The 26088-nt window shown below is 41.0% G+C and overlaps 1 protein-coding gene across 2 annotated transcripts; it reads left to right on the top strand.

The window, feature by feature from the left end:
* Positions 1 to 626: 626 nt before the first annotated feature.
* LOC120535313 (transmembrane protein 64-like) lies at positions 627 to 24657 on the top strand. Of its 2 annotated transcripts, XM_039763070.1 has the most exons (3): positions 627 to 1310; positions 19055 to 19210; positions 22244 to 24656. In XM_039763070.1, exons 1-3 carry the CDS (start codon positions 714 to 716, stop codon positions 22382 to 22384), a joined length of 894 nt encoding a protein of 297 aa, XP_039619004.1. In that variant the 5' UTR covers positions 627 to 713; the 3' UTR covers positions 22385 to 24656. The 2 variants fall into 2 exon arrangements, with proteins under 2 accessions (XP_039619004.1, XP_039619006.1); XM_039763072.1 differs by lacking the exon at positions 19055 to 19210 and having other exon boundaries at positions 22244 to 24657.
* The last annotated feature ends 1431 nt before the right edge of the window (positions 24658 to 26088 follow it).

Genomic DNA, 26088 nt, shown 5'->3' on the forward strand with positions numbered 1-26088 from the left:
ACACCCAAGTCTTATGGGAGATTTCCTCTTCATTTCAATATCGCCCTGCTATGGCGACATTAGAACGTCACTGGGCTCACAAAAACATCCTCGACAGGAGAACGGAGGTCACTGGGGAGTTCCGTGCTTCCTTGCGAAAAACTGAAAAGGCGAAGAACCGCGAGGCTAAAACAAGATACTATAATAGGCACTGAGAACTTCCTAGCCTCGCGATGGGCTTACAGGTGACACTGCCGAACCGTTATCTATAAATATTTACAGTATATAATAATTCGTATACAATCTTAAGTTGCACTTTTCTTTGAAACTCGATGTCTTTTATTTAACGTTTTACAGTATGGTGACTTAACATCTATAAATGTAAGGTCATTTGGATCTGTCGCGCTTGCCTTAACAAGTTTGAAATGAATTGCACTTTTTACCTCGACCCTGTTTTTTTTAGAATCGTGTTAACCTTTCCGTGACGAGTCCAGCCACTGAATTTCATTCCCTTCACTGTCTTCAGCTCTGTGCGTGCGAGTCTTTGCAGCGTTGGGGGCAACGTCCCCAATGGGAAAATCTGAATGTCGTAATTCGCATGGGCTGTCATTCTGAGGGCCGTCTGAAATAACCGAGAGGAGGTGGCGCTGCCAGGAGGCGGCGCCCTGGGGCACCGGGGTTGGCTGAGCTGCTCGGGTGTCTAACCCGTCTCAAAAAGTTAAAACGGTACGCGTATGATGAGCACACGCGAGGAGAACGGACCGGGCGGTGAACCTAGGGACTCAGCCGTGCACTACAGAAACACCATGACAGTCGTTGTCGTCCAGGACTCCGCTGAGTTAAGCGAGGCGGCCGCACTGAGCTGCGTGTCGTTTCCGAAGGGAGCCCGGCTACAGCGGAACCTTCTGGGCGCCCCTCTCTTCATCGTCGTCTGCCTCCTCGTCTACCTTCTCCTGCGGAAACACCTGACCGATTGCCTGTTGTGGCTGGAGAGGCTGGACAGCACTGCGGGAGGTCTGTTACTGGTCGCAGGTTTTACGGTGGTCTCCTTCCCCTGGAGTTGGGGTTACACGCCGCTAACGGTGGCCGCCGGTTACCTCTTTGGTTTCCTTCGGGGGCTGGCGCTGGTGATGCTGGGAGTGGTCATTGGTACTTGGGTGGCGCACGTCGCGTCCAAGCGCTACCTGCGAAGCTGCGTGGGGGCTGCGGTGAGAGGCAGTGCGCGCCTGCGCCCCATCGTGCGCGTCCTTGAAGGCAGCGGCGGGCTGAAAGTGGTGTTTTTGGCGCGACTGACCCCAATTCCCTTCGGGCTGCAGAACGCCGTGTTTTCGGTAAGTATCCCGTGTACGGCGGAGGGGTTGTCTAGAGAAGGGGGCTCCGCAGCTGAAAACAAACTGGGAGTTCGCCTAACTTTGAACACTTTTAAGTCGGTTGAGCACGAAGAAGTGAGGTAAACTAAGAAACTGTCCAATCATTTTCTGCTTTATTATCGCCGTGCTGCATTCGTGCAGAATCGTATGTAACGCAGGACCAACTCGTTCGGGTCACACGGGGCCAGATTAGAGGCGCCGGTCCGCCGAAGCCGCGCTTCTTTGAGGTGTGAGGAGAAAGCCCGTCCGAGACCAATTGGAATTGTGCGAAGGGACAGAGCGGCCCAACTCCGGGAAGAAGCCTTTTTAAACATTTGAGAGAGAGAGAGAGCGAGCGAGCTTGTTCAAAGAGGGCAACCTTACTACATGCTGTAGTCATTGATGTGGGCTCATCTCCCTTCACTTGACTATTAAAAGAACAGTATATTTACCGAAGCTCTCTGAAATGTATTTGAGATAAAGACCGACGTTCAGCTAATTTGTAAGAAGGTGACTAGATTACACATACACCCACTTACAAGGGAGTTGCAGCCCATCTGAGCAGCATCAGGTGCAACGCAGGAACAGACCCAAGAAGGGGCGCCAGTCCATAATAGGGGCGTTCAGATGAGCAAATGTAGAACTGCAGACATGCAGCAAGTCATCTCACAAGTTTAATTGGGGGTGATTCAAAAAGTCACCTCCAAAGTGTAAACCTAAGGCAAGGCGGCGCTTTGGCTTTGAACCCTGAGCTTGTTCAGGTCAAGTACAGTGAAACTCTTACTGGTATGTCTCCTCTCAACAGTAACCTGTCACACCCTATGTAACAGTGTTTGATCTTATTCAGGAAAAGATCCCAGCCGCCCCACGGGAGAAAGACTTTCCGAGACTAAGGTCATAAAGCTTATGAAACCATTTCTGGGCAAAGGCAGAACCATAACAGTTGTGTGGAGCTTCCACCTGCAGCTAAAGTCACTTCAGTACACATGTACTGTGTCAATGTGCCCGTGTCGATCAAACACAGGAAGCTCTGCAGTTTACTTGTGACTTTACACTGTAGGAAGACAAGTAAATAAATCGAGGTAAATAACATTTGATCTGCCGTTTATATAAGTAACACATAAATGTTTTTATATAAAGACCATTATAAAACATAATCACAAACAGGATTTTGCCCAATACGTTGATGAGCTCTGTAAGCCCTACTTTTTCTTTGAAGGACATGCGTGTGGCAGATTCACTAGCAGGATGACTCCCGACCTCTTGCTGCATCCAAATGGTGCCATCCTTTACATTAACGCCTGGTGCAGCTATATGTGAGTGGACATTTCTTGTGAGGAGGGCTTCTGTTCTCTTAGATGTAGAATCCTCATATGAGTCCACCTCTGTTATAGCACGTCTTTATTTGAAAGTAGCAGTGTCCGATCAGGTGGAGCGTGAATGCAATTGAGAGAACAAAACTGAATATAAAAAATAAAAAAATGCTACCCTTTACAAGCACCTTAAATTTACTGTGGCTGTTACAGACTCAAATCAAGTATATGTTTTTATTCTACAATAGTAACAGTAAGAGGAACTTCTACTCAAAATGGTAATTCTGGAGGGTGCCCAGATTCGAACCAACGACCTCTTGATTATGAGTCAGCAGTTCTTACAGCAGACCACCTGAGAGGTTGTGTCTGTGTTGTACCTTAAACCAGTTCTTTTTCTTAGTTATAGTCTTGAATAAAAGTTCACTTGTTTTGTTATATGTGTACCTTTTGTGAAAGTGTTTATTTGATATTTGGACTTCAGTCTTCACACATTCTAAACTACATGTCAAAATTTTGTCGTTAGAAACTTTTTTCAGGTTATAGTACTATTTTAGGTATTTGTTCAACATTTCTTGCATTTCCTGTCATCCTACACTTACATAGATTGTTGTAGACACAGATCATACATGAAATGCATGTGTTCCAAATAACGATAAATTATTTACTCTATGCAACTCAAGGACCTCACACGCAGATAAAGAAGGCTTGAGCTGGGAGAGCTTTTGTCCTGAACTGAGCTCCAGCAGTAGGGGGTGAAGGGACAGCATACCCATTCAAATGTCCAGTTTTTTGGAGCGCCGTCACACCTGCCATAAACTTCCCTACACTGAACGTAGACCTGAAGACCCCTTAATGCAAGGGAGCAGCACTACAGTCACGCCACTGTGCCCCCCGCCACCCATGTATAATACATGCTTTAATGCATTTCATCGTGAAAAAGATAAAGTATATATCTTAGTATTCTGAATGTTCATTGAGCAGGAATATCATGAAGTCAATGTGCGGCGACTGCTGCCGGCGCTTCCTCAGTGCAAGAGGAAGTCAGTTTAAGAAGTGCGCAGAAATTAACAACTGGGTCGGGGAACACTTAATATAAAGCATTTAATTTGCTACATTAATTTATGACGGGGTTTGAGAAAATGTAGTAAATGAAACATTCATTTTAAGATGAAATTTAGTTCTACATTCTACTGATAAAATAAACTACGAGAATAAAGTGGAAATGTCGACTTTAATCTCGACATTTAAATTTTTTTTTGTCTTCACTGTGTCTGTATTTTTTTCACCGTGGCCTTAATACGCTTCCGTAGGTTTTTCAGGGCCTGTTGTCCCAGTTTTAGTCAAGCAATGATCCATTTCTCATCCGCGATGCTACTTGTTTCAGTTTCAGCAACACGCATATAACGAGAACAACGTGCTTACCGCAGTGCATTATGGGTTACGCAGATAATTCTTAATGACATGTTTGAAATTCCGTAAGATGGTATATTTCCAAAGAAGTAAATATTACCGATGTTGTCGGGAAAAAATAATCACATCTGAGTGAAGATTTTTATTGATATTTCATAACATTTGGAAACCGTTAGAATGTTTTCTTCTTTATTTTTAATAAACCGACAGCGCGAAACCAACTTGTTTTATATGAAAAGTTCTCTAATCAAAAACGATCTATAGACAGCTCATCAAAATTGATGTCACGCAATACATTTCTTAACTCCTCAATATATCACAACCTACGCAAAATCGCAAATTTCAGGAAAGATTAACTGCCTAACAAGCTTTATGTGGAGAAAACAATTGCATTGTAGATGAAATGACAGCATTTTTATGTGGAAAAAATGAATTTTATCAATAATATATAAAAGTTATCAATTATAATGAAGAATCATCAAATTACATCGTAATGTCGGCATGAAAAAAATGACCGCATCTCCAAGCGTGTAAATAGTAGGGTAAAATACTTATGTAGGACCACAAGAATGATTCCCCTTTGAAAAATCAGCCGTCATTTTGTAAACAATATTGAATAACAATTTGGGACGTGAAGATCATGCCTAAGTAGACTGTTTCCGCATGAAGTACGTACCCAAATGTTTAAAATTTGAAAGTAGTGGTAAAAATGTGCACTGCACATCACATATCATTCTTTTTTCTCCAGAAAATTGCACTTGTCCGCGGGCAACTGAAACCAGAAAAACACGCTTGTCCGACGGTCAGTTTACCCGTGTCGGACGAGTCAGGTGTTGGATTTCTGCACCCCTGGCCATGAATCACAACCCATGTGAGCTTCCCCTCATATTTTCTAACTGGATTTGCATTTCCTTGACTGATGGATATTCTGAAAGGCAATGCATGTATTGGTACTACTTTCTAATGCAGTATTCCCTAATTTTTAGTTTTCAGTCTATCTGGGATCTGTGTGTTAACGAGGGGCACTCATGTTTTCCTGAGCATGTGAGAAACTCCTGCAACTTTGTCTAATATCCCCTTCATTATGAGAACACAACTGTCAATAGCTGCTATAACTCTGCATCATCTAGGGGAATAATCATCCCTTCCACAGGATATGGCAAAAGAGCACAGTAGAGAAAAAAGTGACAAACGACTCATTAGATTCTTTTAAATAGAAGTGACTCAATTTTAGCTGCCAATTGCTCATTTTGTAAAACAGATCAGCATTTCAATAACAAAGGCTCACCTGTGGAAAATGAGTGTCCTCTAAAGTGGATGGAGATGCACATTAAACATGAAACTGATACAGAAAACTGTCTACAGTCTTTTAGCATTTTGAACAATTTTAGCTATACAAATATACATTTTCCAAGCAACTTACAGGGGCACACTTTTCTACAGCAAAGGCTCAGCTATGGAAATCAGTGTCCCTCCTGGTGGAAGTAATGGAGAGGCACAGAAGATATGAATGTGCAATAGAAGACTGCCAGATAGGCTTATTAGAGACACTGTGCAGCGCTTTAACTACACAGTGTTCACAGTTTTAATCTGCCATAATCAACTGTGCATGTAATATTCAAGAAAAAGAGTTCTATAGGATAATGATAGCAACTGTGAAAATTAGATCATCTCCGAATTTAAAAGGCTGGTCATGACAGCAAGGCATTTTCTTTTTTTGACAGAACTTAAACTATTCCACAACAAAGCCTTTCCCATAGAAATATTTTTTTTTCTCTCTTTTTTCCCCCCCATAAAAAAACTACCCAAGTAAATGTTTAAGAGCAGTGCACGGCATATGGCGTGAAAGTGGATTAGTATATTTATTTTAATGATTTATCTTTAAAATGTTACAATTAAATTGTGCAGAGTTCTTGGGTGTTAAGTAACAAACTATTGATTATAATTATTAATATTATTATTTTACTAAATCTCTTTTCTGTGTTTCTTTGTTGATGAGCTCCTTTTGAAGAATTTATTGGTAACAGAACTTACCAACACTGTATATACAGTGCAAACACCAAAACAACTGAATTGGCAACTAAGTAGTTGCATTTTTCAGGTCCATGGTTATTTATAAAAGATAGTGGTTATAACTCTAGAATGGAGACACTTCTTTCACTTGTTCTTGGCTTACTTTTGGTGCAGCCGATCCCCCACATATTGTTGCAAGTTTCTCTTCCAAAGTGAGGTTTCAGTCTAAAATGGTGCTTCTGGAATAGGCAGATGGGATGCCAGTCCACTTGTAAGGCACAGTCACTTAGGGCCAAGTGCAAGTCTTTTGAGATGTTAAAGAAAAAAACAGAATAACTGAAGAAAATGAACCGTGTGTGTGTGTGTGTATACACTACTGGTCAAAAGTTAGAGAACATTTTAAAGTTTAGTTAAGCAAAAACTAAAAATATCAAAATATTATAAATGGGCCTTCTACAGGGAACAACTACTATGTTACAACCTAGAGATGTTCTGCAGCAATGAATTGTAAATTAAGTCTTGCAAGTTGAAGCAAAACGTTTGCACAGGTGTCCCAACTTAAAAGCCCTCTGTCTTGCCTTAAAGCAGAGTTGGAGCAGACTGTGTTACTACACCCTCTGAAGTACTGCTTGGGCAATATTACAGTGTTACTGGAAAGGAAACGGCAATTAACAAATGAAATGAGGCAGAGCATTATTACCCTTAGAAGTGTAGGCCTTTCATTTATATGAAATATATATATAATCACACTCCCACAATCTCTCTCTCTCTTGCCACTTTTTTAGGTATACCTTGCTAGCACCAGGTTGGACTCTGTTTTGCCTTCAGAACTACAATAATTCTTCATGGCATAGATTCAGCAAGGTGCTGGAAACATTCTTTATGGATTTTGGTCCATATTGACATTGGATTTTGGACCTTATTGACACAACAGCATCATAGACTTGATTTGCATTTTGTTACAATGAATTACTCCAAGGCCTCCTCCTCGACCAGAATCTCTAGACTTATGAAGGAACCAGGGCCGATCCTGGGTAGACGGCCGCCTTTGTGCGAATGTGGTTTCGCCGCCCTACCCTACGTACCTATTTTCTATTATGATATGACGGATATTACTATTACATGTACTACTTCAAACAGGATTAAGACGGTGTTAGGGTTAGAGTCGGGATGTATAAATAAAATTTAATTTCAAACGATTAGTTTTTATAAAAACTAAATAAAGACTCACAAAAATAAAAAATCACATACATACATTAATTTATTAGTTAAACATCAAAGAATGATTCTCCTAGCTTTAACAGTAACAAATTCATCTATTATGTTTGAATGATCCAGTTTTTCACAAATTTCAGATTCTATAGACAGAAGCGCAACATCACTCAATCGTTGTTGCCCGATAGTGGAACGGAGATAATTTTTAATTATCTTGAGTTTTGAGAAGCTCCTTTCAGATGCTGCCACTGATACAGGCAACGTGAGAAAAATGCGTAATGCAATGCAGAGATTCGGAAAACAAAACGTCATCTGGACTTCAACTATTTTTTTCATAATAGTTATTGGATTTTTTGTTGCCGCTGCATCTGAAAATATTTCTTTAAACATAACAGCTTCGTGGTACAGCCCTTCCCCATCCACATCTAGCTGTATCTCCTCATTTCGGACAATTCTCAGTTTTAAGTCGAGATCCATGGTGCATTTTTTCAATTCATCAGGCTGCATATTGTAAAAATCATAACTACATCTAAACAATGACACTACTTCATTCAGTGATTTCAAATCTTTCTTCAATGGACATTAGAATTCGATCTAAAATTGTGAAATAAAACAAGATTTTGTATGATTCCTTAGCGTCTTGAACAGATTCGTCTTCGTTTTCATACTCAAAATGTCTAGTTCGTTTACGGAATCTTTTCACTGGAAATTCTGGAATTATGTTTGATTTTTCAGATTCATTGGTTGCTTCCGAGATGAATCTATCAAATGACTCGTCATCTCTTTTATGTTCTATAGAGGTTTTCAAATGTTTAAGGGCAATAACAGATTCCGATAGACTCACATAAGGACTCTGAAGCATTTTGCTCACAACATCAATTTTACTTAGCAAGTCGTGCCAAATAATTATTGAACATAAGAATTTAAATGTCGAAATCTTTTTTTCAAGGGATTGGGCTGAGAGCCTAGTTTTCTCGTCTCTCTTCTGATCGTTCCCCAATTCTTTCAAGCTGTCAATGATGTTCGAAAGTTGATATCGCAATGTTTTAATTGCTTTAATTCTCGATTCCCACCTAGTAGCACTAATGCCTTTAAGCGTTAAGTCATTTATATGACTTTTCAATGATTCCCAGCGATGTGCAGATGAGGAATAAAAGTTATATAATTCTTGTACAATGTCGAAGAAGTCGGAGATTTCTCCGCTGCATTGCGCTCCATCATTCAAAACTAGCTTCAAAGAATGCGCATTACATGGAATGAACAGTGCTCTAGAATTTATGTTTAAAATACGTTTTTGAAGTCCTGCATTTTTTCCACACGTTTGAACCGTTGTCATACCCTTGGCCCCTGATGTTTTGGATATCTAAGTCATACATCTCTAATTTTTCAATCACAAAATTGTACAGACCCTCGCCAGTCGTATCGCTAACAGCGAAAAAATCTAGGAAAAATTTGTTAACCTTCATGTGTTTATCCTCGGCGCATACATCGACACAGCACACTACAACAGAAATTTGTTTGGTGTGACTGACGTCGGGAGTGCAATCGAGGATGATAGCAAAATATTTCAAGGCTTTTACAATTTTCATCATTTCTTTTCGGATATTACTTGCTAGTAGATGATTTCATTTTGAAAATGTTGACCCAGGTAATGGGGCATGTGATTTTTTAACTGTTTCGATTTTTCGACATTTGTAAGATGTTCGGACATAACGCTATTGAATTTTGCAATCATTTCCACTGCTTTCATAAAGTTTCCATTGTTGCGATCATAGAGTTCGTAGCTGGTACCTCTAAAAGCTAAACATTGGCCTGCTAGAAACTGCACGATAGCGATCATTCTCTTAATTATAGCTCGCCAGCGTTCCTTCTCCATTTCGTACAGACGTTGTTGATCTTTGTCAATTGTGCATTTTTTTTCATTTCTCAACTTCAGTTCATACCATTTTTTTGTACACTTAATATGTTCAATGCTTGTTTCATGATTTTTTAAATAATCTGAGCAATGGCGCCAATCATTGTATCCGCTACCCGTCAGTTTGATGTTATGACTGCTAAATAGTTTGCAAGGAAAACAGAATACGCAATCGGCATGAATGGAGTACACTAACCAATTACGATGCACAATTTCTCCATTTTCCATCTTTCTTGTGAAATATAGAACATTAAATTTTCTTCCGGTTTTATCGTCCACAGGAAATTTGAACGATGCTTGAGGTTGTACGGGGCCTATTTCAATAAGTGAGTCGACGATTTTGGTTGTCAATGGATTGGGCCACTTGCCTGGATCTCTCAAATATTCTAAGCTGCGTCCTGGCACCACTTCTCTCTCCGTGTTGTCACATCCATGTTCTTCTGTTGCTTCTTCCTGTTCCTCGTGACTCTCATGAGTTGTTGATTCCTTGGAGGTGTTCGGGGTTGGATCTGGTAGACGGTTACCCTGCTGTACTTCATAAGCAGCCGCAGGTCGTCCGAAGTGTGATAAGCTCATACTAGGAAGTTCAGAAGTTTTTGGATGAAAAATATATTTGTCTAGAGCTCCCTGTAGACTTTTCCTCTCTTCTAGCTTCTTTTCTCTATTTTGCTTGTAGTACCACCCGCTTTCACGTTTTGTCTTTCTCTCGGACATTCTACAAAATAGGTAGAATAAAGGGCTAATTCAAATAATAATTTTGTAATAATCTTGGGCCTAATTCACACAAGTGACATATACACAATACACACTAATGTCATGTCAGTGTGCATTGGGCAATAAGTAAACATGTAAAAGTTTGTAATTTTTCTGAAATATTTCATTAAAACTTTGAGCCCCACGTGCGCCACCGATGGTCATTTTAAATGTAAAAATACATTGCCGGTGAAAACGTGGGCTCAAAGTGTTAAAAAAATCTGTACATACTTTCTCAATGAAACAGCATATCATAATCATAACGTACGTTTCAGCGTCGCCGGCTGCTGCACGTCTCCTCAACGGCCACCTTTGAGTTTGACGCCACGCGGGCACGCGTTTTGCCCGTCGCCAGGATCGGCCCTGGAAGGAACGAGTATCCACCTGGTGACGCATCAGCTAGGAGAACAGTGTCATATTTACTAAGCCAGGTGTCAGTGAAAAGACACAGATCACATTTTGTACTTAATATAATATCATTTACCCAAACAGTTTTACTGCCAAGAGAGCGAATGTTCAATAAGCAGCATTTAAAACTGCATGCTTCTTTCTGAACTGGTGATAAATTTTTTGTTTTAATTTGAAGTAAATTTCTATTACAGATGCCCTTGGTGGAGGGTCTGGTTTTATCCCTTGGTCTAATTGAACACCTTATTTTTTGGTTATAAAGTAATTTTAAGGTTTGCATCAAAACTAAATTTACTGGATGCCCCACAACAGGGATTATGGGTAACAGCTTCAGGATAGTAACAGGTGGGATAAACAACAACCTTGTGATTATACTGCATATATACAGTATACAGTATATGCACTTGTGTTTTTTATATATCTATATATGCCATTTGTTGCATTACTATATTATTATGATTGGCTTCTGGTGCCTTTTGAGAATTTCTCTCTGGGTTATCAGTTAAACGTAAATATTTTACCCCCATCTAGTGGCCCTTCGTTACCTACAGAAGCTTCTGGACACAATCCCTTCACCATTAGTAGTGGTGTATTAGTATTATTGTTACATGTACAGAGTACAGTGACATTCTTACTTGCAAGTTCAACTAACATGCAACGTTTTGCCACTCCCTGCTACCCTGATAAAGAATGATGCATTAAATACAGAACTTCATTTAATTTAATAGAAAGCACAGATCAGCTTACATGATGTGTGATAACTTGTTTAGTTTACTGGGGATGAGGCTGTGAATATTAAATAGATTGTAACACTGGTATTCTTACCAGGGTTATAAGGCATGGGTTATTTCTGCCATTATTTTTATAAAGTACATAAAGGATGGCACATAAAGTGAGTGTCTTTTTTTTTTTTTTTTTTAACCTCCTCCCCGATTTCCATGAAGTTATCCACTTTTTCATTTGGCACACTTTCTGTTCCAAAGGTGTGCTTTCTTCCCAGCCAAACAATCTCATAAAGCCTACATACTGTACACACATTGACAGACTTGAAGGTGCGTCCATTCAGCACAAATCAATAAAAGATCAGAGGCAGCTGTGGCAGGTAGAGATGGTCCTTGTCTTTGGGCCCACCCGCTGCCCCCTTACACACCAGGCTGTCAGAGATGTATCAGGAGAGGCTTTATGGTTTCTAAGTGGTTAACCCTTTGGAGTCCTCCCTGATGTATGCATGTTAGTCTGCAAGCTGTAAAATGTGTGATCAGCCAGCCATCCTGTTTCCAAATTTACTCTCTACTGGGGTCATTGATGCTGCATTTAAATGCAGATTCATGTTCACAACCCTAAACTTGTTCTGCTTCACAAATGTCTAGGCAAATTAGTGCTTTAGACTTGCCTGATTTTCTAATTATGTTGGATTCAGAAGGAAAATGTGACAGGTTATCTACAGGACCCTGCCAGAGAGCATGAAGATATGGTGATTAATGGACATTCTACGTGTACAAACATATTTTACTCTGAGACTGCCCAGGCACCATTGGGGGCAGTGTGGTTGGTGCCATTTTGTTGGTGTTTTTTTAATACAAAGCATAGCAGATGCCAGAGTTAGAACAGCCTGTTTGCTGTTATCTTATCTGCACAGACAGCACATTTTAGGAGTGCCAGTTCAGTTGCCAAAAGTAGGTGTGTGGAGGAGTTATGTTAACACCATATGGCATGGGAGCCAACAGACACAGTCAGTACCATCACTAGGCCAAGGATGGCTTCAGCATGGTTATCACATACCCTGGGAGATTCCCTGCCAGTACTCAAACACATGAACTTGGGTTTATTAACTCCTGTCACAGTGTAGACTTGAGCAGATAGCCCCTCTCGGCATTTTGGTGTCAAGTTGGTCTTACATTTTTTTTTATCTATATCTTACTTTACTAACCACTTACTGCTCCATCCTTTTGGGGTCTGGGGTCATACTCTCCTCATCTAATCATCAGAATGGTCTTCTGATGGACCTTCATCTGTGTCAAAGTCCTAACCCCAAGGTGATGCACACTAGGCAACCATTTCAAATCTCATCTGCCAAACTTCACATCTGCATTCATGAGATGTTGTAACAATGAGGTACTATTGGCGTGTGCTGGCCTTGTAACAGCCTTCAAATGAGTGTTTGATGAGAAATGCAGTCCGTGGTTGTCTGTGAGAAGGACTTGGTCCTTACACCTACCTCTTAAGATACTCAAAACTAGAGCAGACCTCAGAATTAAGCTCCAAGCATAACAGTTTACATGCCCTTTCATCTACATTTGTTGATCTGGCCAATTAAATGTTAATTGTTTAATGCAAATGTTAAAGCAGGGTCCACTCGTTGACCAAACTTGGGCCAGCTTAAAATCAAAACTTCACCTAACATGTATATCAAGTCAAATGAAGCTTATTGACATGTGTAAATAGTTTATTGAAAGTTCGATCTTCCACGTCTCCTCTAAACACATGCCATTGGGATGTCCTAAGAAACAGGGAGAGTGCAAGAGAACTTCTCACAGGAAGGAACAGGGCTGAAATTCAAAATCCTGTGGAAAATGGTCTCAACTGGCTCAAAAATCTCAGTGACATAACTTTGGCCCTATTCTTAAGAGTAGAAGTAAAAGTATTTTATCAATTTTCCTAATTTAGGAAATTACTACTAACATCACCTGGATTTAGTAGAGCTCATGAGCTCTCCTGTCTCGCTGAGAGCCACCAGAAGATGGTATTCAGGCAGAGATCAGCATGCACATTCTGGGAAAGGCTTAATGTTTTGGAAATGCTGGACACCAGTGAACTTGTAAAATAAGAGATATGTTTGACAGAGATGAAATAATATTCATAACAAATCTCAAATGTTACGAGATACATCCATTGATGCAGAAAAGTCCTGTGCCGTCAGATGAAATGAAAGTGTTGGTGACATTATTCTTTTGGCCACAAGGAAGTTTTGCAATAGTAATGATTTGGGTATTTCTGGAATTTTTCTCCAAAATCTTACAACACGTGAGCTAACACACAGATTTATACATTTCCCCCACACTCTGCTTGAGGTAATGTTAAAGCAAGTGGCATTCTTGCAAATTGGCATGAACATAAACATCATTGCCCCAAGTCTGGATGATCATGCAGTGATGGATTTAAGCATCAGCAAGCCTCAGACCAAAACAAGAACACTCTGAGTCCCGGGTTCAAATAATGGTGTCTTTATCACATACAGTTCCTCAAAAAAATTTAACACAAGTACAAGTACAAATAATCTTTCTCTCTCTCTTTCTCTCTGTCTCTCTCTCTCTCTCTGTCTCTCTCTCTCTCCACAATTCCTCTCACCACCTCACTACCCTCCTCCAGTCGAGTGTTGCTTCACATTCTCCCAGCTCTGACTCACCGGCATAAGGGAGTGTGGTCCCTTTTATTAAGGACCTGGGAGTACTTCTGGTGCCAGGGCCAGTGCCCAATGGAAGTACTTCCAGATCATACAGAAGCCCCATAAATTGGGAAGCGTATCTCCTTACAGTACCCCCTTGTGGCACCCATGTTCCCCAGCAGGGCTACATCTGCCAGCAGTCCCCGCTGGTTCCTAAATGGGCTTCAATACGGAAGGATGCTGCCATCTCATGTTCTTGAGGAATAACATATCCCCTGTGGCGTCGAATGGGCTGTCCATCCATCCCTCCTGACCATCTCTTCTGGGTCTGGTTCCTTCCTTTCTCCTGGCCGGGATGCCTATTTGCTTGCTCAGAGCCTCCCATCCAGGTAAGGAATCCTCCCCTCCTCTGGTTGGGATGCCCGTCCAACTAATGTAGCACTGACAACGCATATGTGAATCACAAGTGATATCACAGTATCAACACACAGGTGGTCTTGGTTGTAAGCTGTATTGTAGCCAACATATTACTCTGAAAATAAGTGGAGGTAGATGGGTGATTGAGTGCAAAATGTCACCCTGGTACGCTGAACTCTGCATTCCACAAACCCCAGGAACATTTACTTTGTAGTTTTCAAGTCCAGGAAGGTTCAAGAAGGCAGCAGAGACTCTGGGTGTGTTATAACTAGACCCTTGCAGAATATAGGGGGGATCATGGAGAGGGACATGATATGCAACTCTGGAAAACAATCCAAAACACTGGGAGATTGAACATAAATTCTTGCTATGCCCAGTTTCAGTGTAACTGTTACTTTACAAGGCAGTTCTCATGGCTAAAACATCGAGGAAGGTAGTTCTTCTGAAAGTGTGTCTGTCGATCATTCATTGCTATAAAAATGTGTCCATAATCAGGCTTTACTCTCATTTTTTGTGTGTGTCTTGATCTTTCCATCTTCTTCTATGTCTCCTAGTACTTTGAATATTATTATTTATCTCTGTGGTGAAGCCTTAGCATCACTATCAGAAAACTACAAAATGACAACAAGAGTTCCAGTTTGTAAAATTGTGATGTCATTCATTTTCAAACATGGCCTACTTCTTGCTGGAAGTGACTATAGGTCGTTTCATAACTTCATGTCTTACTCCCAATTTTTAGTGCAGACCTTAGGAGTAATGTGTGAAACTGTGCTGACTGTGTGGTTTCCTGTAAAGAATTAAAGGCACACAAGAGGACAGGCAGCTTCCATCTGAAATCCCCTGGTGCCTCCTTTCCATGCCATTCCATGGAGGGTGAAACTGCATCCTTTTTTAATATCACAAAGCCACAATTGAGGCCTGCTGATCCACACTGTTAACGTTTCCCAGTTTTGGAAAACATCCCATTGGTTTCCCAGATTGTATGCTGCCTTGAAAATGGTGAGGTTCTAGGAGACAAATGCGTCACTGAGGCTGCAGCATGTTTTGGAGTGGCTGAGATGGAAGAGTGAGCTGTGGTTTGTGGGTAATGAGATGATTGCCTGTTTCAAGGAAGCAGCCCAGCAGATTGACCTCCGCTGTTAGGGCTTATGCATGCTAAGAATAAGTTTTTGTTGTTGTGGCTAGCATGAGGGGAGTACCGAGCTGAAGTCTTCCCAGCACTCGCATTATCCAACTACTGTATGCCCCAGATGGCTAATCCACACCAACAGCATCACCTCTAAGCTCACATAGCTATCCATCTAGTGTCAGGAATTGGCTTAACCTGCTTTCGCTTTAAATGTGTTTTTTTTTTCTCTCCTTATTTAGCAGTAATTGCTGCCTTTTTAAGTTTAACCATGAGCATTGTGGTCTCACGTGGGATATACAGTATTTAAGAGAATTTCTGGAATGGGGATGGTAGATGATGAGGGCAGAAAAATATATAATTTGGAGACACTCCCTAGAATTTGTAGAGACCTTCAGCCCTGAGCCACTTAATCCACTAGACTGATGTGAATATCTGGACATTGAAATGTCTGCATATGAGGACTGTGGGCACCACTGTTCAGACCAGCATCATCGCTTGGAAAAGTGGCTGACATGCATATACACCAGCCTTAGCCATGCGCTACATAATGGTGCACAAAGCAAAGTGCTCACGCCCCAGAGACATATTGTTTTTTTAACATCAGGTTATGCAGAGATGTTGTTCTTTTTGGGTCCTTGTACAACCAAATGGTAAATACGTGTTGGGTTTGGGTGGTAGCAATGGTCCTGTGTCAGCCCAGAGAAATGAGATTGTTTAAATGCAAAGTCAATAATGTGAGGCAGGCTACTGGAGGAAACTAAGCCATCAGCAGGCAAGGGATTCATGAACAGGTTTTGTCCAAAGGAGCAAGTGAGGATATGTTTATGAAAAATTAAAATGTGTAAACATAATGTGACTTGTACTCTGTCAAACTGGTCTTTTGTAAATGGCAAATTAGTCGGTTTTAGTGCAGCAGAAATCTGGTGAAAAAGGGGGAAGTCAGAGTTAGGATTTTAAACCTCACAAATCCTGAAAATTTCAAGAAAAGCCACAAGGTCTAAAAATCTTGAATATGAAGAAGATGGGCCATCGAAACCCTGGCCCAAATAATCAAAACTTCACATTTTAAGTATAATGTATGCAATAAAGGAAAAGTTCAAAACCCAAAAAGCTTCCAAAAATGTGAAATGTACAATTATTTCAAAAAGTACAGGCGATAAATTGAAAAATACAAAAATAAATACTACAACAAAAAAACTACTACTAAATAAAAGGCAATTTAATAATAATAACCAAAACCAACCAATAAAATCAAGACTGGGGAACCAAGCACAAAAGCAAGAGTCAAAAAGCCTAAAAAAATATTAAGACAAAGGTGGTCAAAAGATTTACAGAATTAGACTTGCACAGCAGAAGTAGGGAAATAGTGCCAAGGCAGTCGGGCTGTGCCATTACAAGTGCTTTACATAGGTACGTGATTCTGGGGCAAAATTAGGGTTACTAGAAAGAAAGATCCACAAACAAGGGAGTGAGGAAAACTGCAAGGTTTACAAAATGTCAAAAAATACCAAAACAAACGACACTCTTAACAATGTTTTGACTGCTGTGATTATTGATTATGGATGCAAGGAATAATTCTGGTGCATTATCTATTATTATTATTCTAAGATTCAGTAATCCAATTTCTTTTCCTCCAGGATGAGCTTGCTAGTGCTCATTCACATATCTGCGTTTTCTTAGGATTTTTGCCAGCTTTTGTCTTTGTTTCATAATTTGGTACCTTTTCCTGTACTCATATATCCTTTTTGACCTTCTGTCTTTTTTTTTTAACAGTTTCTGTGTCGCACATTCTTAACATTGTGATGCCCAATGCCCACAGCTGATGGGCACCAACCTCTATCAGGACATCTAGTTGTCATAAACTGAGAAAGACTAGGACAAGTGAGGAGACAACAACAAGTTTTTGGTGCAAAAACTGCATGTTTAGTAAATAATCAAAATTGTTACTGTGCAGTTAAAAAAAAATCTTCATTAAAGAAACAGTCTTCAGTAATTAAATCCATAAAATCATGCTTGTGGGTAAATCTTATAAATAATTACAATCCATAACGTCTTCTCTGTGGTGAACTTACGTGTCTCCTCTGCTCTCCCTCAGTCATTCAGCAGAAACAAGACACCACTGGACTTGGTCTCCTCAGCTCTCTCCCAACCTTTATCATCGGTACCTGCTGAGAGGCCACACAAGCCCAGCTTTCTGTCCCTGCCACCTCTGTCGGTCACCGCAGTGAGTCCAGACAAGCCCTAAATCTCTCTTGCTCCGTACTGCTGCTGGACAGGCTTGACCCATCTCCCTGGAACACACCATCATCCTCTTCCTCGATTACTTTCTCTGAACTGTTCTACACCTCCAAGCGTGTTTTCTTTGTCTCTGTTTCTCTGAGGTTCACTTTGACTTTTTTTTTTGCCTTTCCATCCTGATTCCCCCTTTACTCAGCCCTTTTATGTGGTGATCTAGGCACTGACTTTATCAGCTTCTAGTGCTGCTGAACAGGAATGGCTGCACTGATCTCGCTAACACACGTGCATACTTAATCAGCCAATCCCCCAATTACCCACACCATACAAGCTCGTCCCCCAGTCCTTGCCTCACCAGCACTACTCACCAGAGCCATCACTGTATGCTTTAAAACTGCCATCCACTGTTTTGCAACAGTGCCGCAACACAACATATAACATTTACAACATGAACAGGGCACACTGCCATCTTCAGGTGCTATCACCCTTGGTGGGGCACAAGGGGCTCTGTTCAGTGTCCAAATTTTTACTCTCTGACACACTACTCCAGAAAATAAACCCCTGCCTCATTTTCAGCACCTGCTAGTCTCCTGTTTCTTCCTGCCATTTTCCAAAGGAGAGTCCCAATATTCTGTTGCCCAAGGGCACCAATGCCATTCTACAGCTACCCTCATATTATATGAGCTGTGGTGTTCATGTTACCTGCTTGCCTAGTCCAGGCTTTGCAGGATTGTAGACTTTCCCTGCATTGTTCCCATTAGACTGTTTCCAGCAGGCTTTAGCAAGAAGCACGGAAGCTGTTTTACAAAGCTTGTCTGAGTGTTTTGGATCATATTGATCATTATGCCACATTGTAAGTCTTTCATTAGTACAGTCCCTTTAAGAGAACCCCAAATGTGGCACTCATCAACTCTGACCACCTTCATCCTTCTGCCCCTACACTTCTGCTGTTTTATGAGAAGACGACTGCTATGAGGGCCTTACACATATGTCTCTGAGCCCGACTGTGAATTTTATAAGACAAGCTAGTATGCAGGAGATTATTTTTTCTCCTGTCCCACTAACTCTTTAATACAATGTTAAGCTGGCAGCATCCTCGTGAGAGGCTCACAGTGAGAATTCGAGCTTCCAGTCATGGAAAGGTGACATTTTATTCTTGAGATTCTCAGAAATGAGATCAGCAGAGTTTCCTCCAGAGACTGCTTGCCTCCATTCTCCTGTGTCTTTTTTTTTTTTTTCTTTCATCACCAGTATGCAGTAGTAACTTGCCTTACACATCTCTTTATTTCTCATTTTTACATTTAGAAGGTGATTTGATTTAAACCTTCTTATTACCGTTTTCAACTTCTTAGTGAACATTATCATTAATAACACAAAATGTCTACCCAGCTTGTCATTCAGCAGGCCTGTAGCCAGAAAAGAGCCATGACCTCTCAAGCCATCACTGTTAGCTGTGTGTCAGTGACCTGACACACTGGGATGTCCAGAGCACCGGGTTTTAAAGTGAGTTGAATTGCATTTTACATTTTTCAGATCAGCAAACTGGACACTCAGAGTTATCTAACCGCCTCTTCTGCTGGACTGCTGCCCACACAGATCCTCAACTCCTATGTGGGCACCACACTGCGGACCATGGAGGATGTGACCAATCACCAGGGCCTGGAAGGATACCTTACTTTAGCATTGCAGGTACAGTGAAGAAGGGACAAAAAGGTGTAAGTGGCTGGAAGATCCCAGAAGGAAGGCAGGGACATAACAGTGGGCAAAGTAATAGAGAAGACCTGACACATACGCTAGGCTGGCACACAGTGGTGAGTGCTATATAAAAGTAAACTGAATTTAATTCAGCACGTGTTGTACAGCCGTATGTGTCCTGCTTATGCTCCTGGCAAGACACATTAAGAAGACATACTGTACATGGCAGGGCTCCCTGCCATTGCCTCCTGTGTCTCTTTTGCAGGATATCTTGCCGATTTATAAAAGTCACACTGTATTGGAATCTTCCATATTGTCTTTAGCACTCCTTCTTAAGTTTTATTTTTGCAGCACTGTGGCTAGCACCGCTGCCTCACTGCTGCAGCATCCTGGCCGTGAGTCCTTCACCTGGTCATTGTCTGTGTTGGGATAACACATGTCGTCATATCTGAGCAGATTTTCCAGTAAGTCTGAAACTTACCTTGTTAAGTGTGGCAACTTAATATGCTTGTGACACACACTCACAAAAATATTGACCAACACTGCAACAGACCTTAATAAAAATGCAAAAAAAAAAAAATCCATAGACTCAACGGTAGACCCCTCTGTGGCTACTTCAGTCTCGTGACTCTGGTACGGTTTCATGAAAATAATCCCAGTTTATTTACCCTTAAGAGTATTTTGGATATTAAATCGTGAGATCATGTCACAGAAACATAGAACTGTAGAAGCCAGCAGATTGTGCTGAAGATAGGCAGGGCTGGATGCCTCTTTGACAACAGTTGGTCACGCAGGGTTTTGAAGCACGGCCTTCCACAATTTTCATCAAGGTTTGCACTCCAGGCCCAGGAAGATACCAGAAGGAAGTCTTGAGACTTTCAAAGAAGAAAATATTAGCATTCCAATTCAGAAGATGATAGTCTTTAGTAAATCGCAGGGAAAAGGATGACAGGGTACTGTGCAAGAGTATCTGTATCAAGTGCACGTGTGTTTTTAGTGGCACATCGCCTGTGTCCCATAACAGTAGGAAAGTATGGCTAGGTCTGTTAGGCTTCCTGAGAGATGAAAGGATGGTTTGACACTGTTAAGTAAACTCACCAGTTGTTGGGCTTAATTGTTCGTCGGTGTGTGTCTCAGTCTTTCCATATTGGAATTTGTTACATTTTATTTAATGTGAGAATGCCATTGAATATTAGTTAGTTTAACGCCTACATAATGTTACAAATTTTAAGGAGATTTCACTATGGCAGAAATGTAGAAATACTGAACAATTATTTTAGGATTGGAGTTGTACCCTGCACTCAAATTAATTTATCATATTAGACTTTATTATAAAAATGCAGCTACACTTGTTTATTTATGCATAGTGTCATCACGTACATCTTCATGCACACATACATTTATCCATTAGATCAGGGGTCCCCAACTCCGGTCCGGGAGGGCCCAATGGCTGCAGGTTTTCATTCTAACCCTTTTCTTAATTAGAAACCTGCTTTTGCTGCTGATTAACTGCTTTTGAATGAATTTCATTTGACTTGCTGTTAAAGTCTCAGACCCCTTAATTGTTTTTTTCCCTAATTAGTTGCCAAACAATAATGAGACCAAAACATGACCAGCAAATTGTGTCCATCACACAATATCTGAAAATAACAAAAGACGAAGATATCAGGAATGTTGATCTGCTCAAAGCAAATCAACAATTTCAGAAATGTATGCTATCGCTCAATGAGAGCAGCAACAAGCCATGGAATTAAAGACCGAGTTTAATTAACAAGAAGACTCAGTGTCTAATTAAGCGACTGGTTGGAGTTTGAGGCCCTAACTTAGTTGGTCTTCTGTTGGCTCACTCACTTCTCATTTCATTCCTGTTTGGGTGCCATTTAAGGAAAGAAATGAAGCAATTTAGAGGAATGGTGAAGGAATTCGGGGGAACATATCCTAAATAACAAGTCAATTAAACTTAATGCAAAAGAAGTTAATTAACAGCAACAATAGTGCACTAATAATGAAAAGGGTTAGAATAAAAACCTGCAGCTACTGGTGCCCTCCAGGACCGGAGCTGGGGACCACTGCACTAGACCAATGTTTTAGTCCTGAAGACCCCACTGAGTTGCACATTTTCCAAATGCTTCAGGCCCCTTAATGGTGGCACAGAGTCCACTTGAGGCTTGTAGCGTGACTCTTGTGAAAAGAGGAATCAAAAGAAAGATGGAGTGGAAAGTGTGGGGCACCACCCAGGTACCCTGTTTAATGAAGACACAATAAGAAAAAAGTTAAACGGAAAATTGGTGAAGGCTTGTGGCTGGGGCAGAAAAGGCTTGCCAGTGCACCAATATTCTCAAACACAGTCAGCAAATCAGTCTCTTCCTTGAGTACCATACTCTTCAGAAGCAGGTCCCCAAGTGAATTCCAACTTCCAGTGTCATTATTTTTGAAAAAGTCCCTGGAGAGTGTAAAGGGCAGGCAAAACTGGAAGTGTCATCACTGTCCATCTTCAGACTTGTCCTCCAGTCTGTGGAGAAAATGGAAGATGGTGTTAATGACAATCTTTCCTCATGCACTGTGGACAGGTGGTCTAATTTATTAAAGCCCTATAGATGTTCATGTTTGTGACACTCTATTGTGGGTTGATTGGCTCGTCCACATTAAGCCTGTGTGAGGAACTCTGCCTGGCAGTGGCCTTGTGGTTATGGGATAGGCTCTAGCACACCATGACCGTGATTTGGATTAAGTAGGTTTAACAATGCTATAATTGATTTCTGTAAGTTGACTTATTCACCGGGAAAAAGATCAGCCTCCAATGAGAAGAGGGTGCCATTTGGGTGCACCTGGCATTTCTTTTTAACTTTGTTTAATTGTGCCATTCTAATACCAAAACAGATATTGAAAACTCTCTTCCTGACCGTCTCTGACATGGGCAATTTCCAGCTGTGCCAACTTGCTGCTCACTATCCTGCATGGGAAGGGAGAAAACCAAGCCAGATCCCCCTGCATTCATTTTTTTTGTCTTCCTCCCTACCTTTACAGATCTGCATCAGCATCTTTGTCATGTTCTTCATGGTACGGCAGGCACAGAAGGAGCTTGAGAACTCAATTCAGGATTTTGAAGACATTCACAGAGGTGAGCACCAGAAAGAAAGCAACCAGCCAAGTTTGGAACCAGTTTGATGAAGACCATCATGAGAACATTTTAAGTAAAATCAAAATGGCTATTGTGTCATGCAGTTCCTGTACCAGCCTGCCTGCTTCAACAAGTTGGATATCAAATAGTGCAGATGGGCGCAGTACAGTAGCCAACTAGTGTCTTTCTCAGGGCTGCAGAGCACCACAAGCTTTCTGTGGCTTTGGGAACTTTCCAGTGGAGGCCACACCCCAGCACAGTGAGGACCTGCATGTGCCTCAAGCCACTTTGTGAAAGAAGAACCAGCATTGTGTGGAATGCCATCTGGACCATGAGCATAATTATTATGTACATGACTCTTTACTGCTAAAACCAAAGGGACCCGAGTAGATATATCTATATAAATATACTGTATTACCATTTAAATGCTCACAAATCGTCTGGGCCTGAAAAGTAAGCTTTATCTTTAGAAAATATATTTACTGAAAGAGGTGTTTACCTTTATATACTCAGCGTATGGTGAAAATTATCCAAACTCTGCATAGTGCGCACCAAAAAGGAAAACTTTGATGTTACAAGGGGTTAAGAGAAGTTATGCGATGGTGAGATATCGGCGTTTTACACCCAAAATAAGGCCAAAGAGGCTAAAAGAGAACAAAAATACTGCACAACATAGGGCTGAACACAAGAATATCAAATAACACAAAAAGAATGCCAAAATACAACTAAAGGCAAAACTGCTTTGCTGCTCGGGTCTATCTATATGGTGCTCAAACCCCTTCCCAGTGTGGTGGCTCTTCCACTTTTAGACACGACCAAGCAACTTTCTCTCACCTCTGTACTCTTTTCCTCCTGCCAGTTAAGCCTTTGCTCCAAATTCTCCTTCCAACTCCTAACTTTATGTGGCTGTAAGTCACATCATGAGGTCACTTTAGAATCCTGAAATCACTTTTGGGATCATGTGGGACTGCAGAGACACCATACCTGAACTTCTTTCAGCAGCCTCGGGTGTCCCTGAACGTTTAGCTGTCCTTAAAGGGCTTTTTGTCTAAGACAGCCACTACACTGTCCATTCACTAAGGGAGTGGCATGGTTCATCTCCTTCAAGTTGGGAACTACATAGATGAGGGTCTCCTGTCAGTTCTTTTTAAGATCACCCTGGATTAGGCAGTCTGGCCCCAGTTCCTTACCACCTGTTGCACATGAGGTCCCTCCTTGACCTTCGTGATCAGGGAATCCTGGCATACCTAGCAACTGCCTGACCACCTGCCCCCTAGGATCATCAGGGCACATTTAATACTTCCTCTCAGTCACTTTCCTACTGGTGTTGGTACACTTTTGCTTGTATTGGGTACCCAGCATGCAGCCAACCACAAGCAGTCTCCATGCTTCTACACTAGGAGTCGTAGGACCACTCCTGCTTCTAGTATGACTTGTGCCGTCTCTGCTTTGGAGTTGTTTTGTGGGACTTTGGGCAACCAGGTGCTTAAATGGTGGTGTTCTTGCCCTAGCACTCCATCACACTTGTTAAAATGACTTATGACAGGGTAACACCTTCTGGAGAGCACTGCCTATGTGCCCAGGCAGCTATTTGAAAGACCCATGTCTCCCACATGTCCTGTGTTCTTACTCTGAATCAGTTGTGTTATGTAGGCTGTGAAGGTGAGGCTAACCCTCCAATCCCACAGCACACAAAGTGCCTAATGGAGTACTTCTAACCACTGCGGCGTTGCCTTATTTTCCCTCTTCTAAGTTGTGTGCAATATCCGATCGTAAGAGATATTAGACATGTCTTCCAGTATCAGATAATCACATTACTTTTTGATGCGTATTGTTGAAAAATGTCTATTTTGATTGTACCTTATTCTCTGTATGTAGTCTAATGATCTTTCTAATATTTCTAATAATTTTGCTATTGTATCTCTTCCCTCCCACAGGCTCATGTGAACCAGCTCCAAAATTATGGTAAAGTCATTAGGTTTTTGTGTAATATCAGTTATTAAAATTGTATTCCACATAAGTGATTTTGTGATTTCTACGGTGACTTTATCCTCAATTCTTGACTGCCACAGTCGGGAGTTTTCACACGTCACTCTAGCCAAACTCCGAGTCGACAGCCAGTTCAGGGTTTATATGGTCATGATTATGCCATGTACATAGACTACTGAAATTCTTACAGCATGCAACATGTTGGCATACACAGTATGCTCCAATGATGTATTCAGGACCATCTGTTTTGAGAGCAACACCAGACCAAAACTTTTAATCAATATCAAGACTTGAAAATTCTCAATCAAAATTTTGATTATTTTTTCTGGGAAGCTTGCACAAATATTGAAACTATATTTTCATGTATGTGATTAAAAAGCTTTAATGTTCATATATTATAAACTAATGCACATATTTATATAAAATAAAACATTTTTCTTTACTGATTAATTTTTATCATACTTTTGCATGTACTGTATATAATTTTTTTTTCAGTTTCTCAACATTTAAGTACATTTGCATTTAAAAAAGGGCTTCTGAATGCTTTTAAAATCTGTCAGCCTACATCTAAGTAGCAATGTGTTTTTGAAAAGCACTAGGACGTATGCAGCAGTGCGTAATTGCTCTTAAGGAACATTAAATCGATCAACATTTGGACACAGTGTGGGCTCAAGATAAGACCCCCTCTGCTGAAAATACATTCAAAAGGAGCTTAGGCTGCACGAACAGACAATACTTGGCGAGCAAGGGAATGAAAACCAAAAAATTTATTCTTATTTTTTTGCCCAAAAGTTGAGAGCATCTTCATCACAATGTATTTTTCAATTTTCTCTAAAGTATTGCTGTACTTGTGATGCTCTAGAGGATTCTCGATCGTTTGTGGGTCTCCTTTTATGGCTTTGATATCAAACCAGCAGAGTAGGGTAGTTGGGTGGAGGTGACACTTCTTACAGCCGTTGCTCAGATTGGTTTTCTTCTGAAAATCCTGTCCAATGACCACAGCTTCAGTAATCCGTGTCTCCAAAGACAGTTGTTAAACAGTTTTTTTTTTTTTATATATATTTTACAAGGCATTCATTGATAACTCTGCATATGCATACATATGTACGCATGTTGTACTAACCTCTGAGTTCTTCTCCAGCATAAGAAGATATCAGACCTCCATTCGGCTGCTGAGCATCCAAGTCTATCCAGCTTATCCCAAACTGTAGGTCCAAAATGGCAGAAAGGAAGTACACCTTCTCCAAATGGCTCAACTTGTTGCCTACTCTGACCATTCTTGTGTGAATGAATACTCCAGAAAACCTCTGGTGAGTGCTTTTACCAGGGGTTGACGAAGACGTCTCTTTTCTTCCATTCTCCCAAGGCGACTGTCAAGATTCACCACTGTGTGGACCACAAGGCTGCTTGTAACTTGTTCTTTTCCTTATATGGCATCTGCAGCCCCCTGCAAATAGCTCACAAATAGTACAACATTCAGTTGTGCCCATTCAAAAGAGGAAAAAAAACATTTGGAAAAATCAGAAGAAAATGCTTGTGATTGTGTTGTGTTCCAAAATTGTGATAGCCTTTATCTATCTGAAGTCTGAACTCCAGCAGATATGAGTGGCCACTGGAATTGAGTGCCCATTACCAAACGTGGCTTCAAATCTGTCGAAGGTTGGGCTGGTATGCAGAAAACTATGACTTCCTTGAATCTATCCACAATCACAAGCTGCAAAGAATGGGCAAAGCAGGAAAGGCGCTGCTTTTTTGTCTTTGT

Source organism: Polypterus senegalus, chromosome 9 (genome assembly GCF_016835505.1).
Source record: "Polypterus senegalus isolate Bchr_013 chromosome 9, ASM1683550v1, whole genome shotgun sequence".
NCBI classification, from domain to species: Eukaryota; Metazoa; Chordata; class Cladistia; order Polypteriformes; family Polypteridae; genus Polypterus; species Polypterus senegalus.

What these genes read in the sequence shown, in the direction of transcription:
- LOC120535313 (XM_039763070.1), top strand. Translation starts at nt 714, where the DNA reads ATGATGAGCACACGCGAGGAGAACGGACCGGGCGGTGAACCTAGGGAC. An exon ending in TGCAGAACGCCGTGTTTTCG is followed by an intron (nt 1,311 to 19,054) that starts GTAAGTATCCCG and finishes TACATTTTTCAG; the next exon opens with ATCAGCAAACTGGACACTCA. An exon ending in ACCTTACTTTAGCATTGCAG is followed by an intron (nt 19,211 to 22,243) that starts GTACAGTGAAGA and finishes CTACCTTTACAG; the next exon opens with ATCTGCATCAGCATCTTTGT.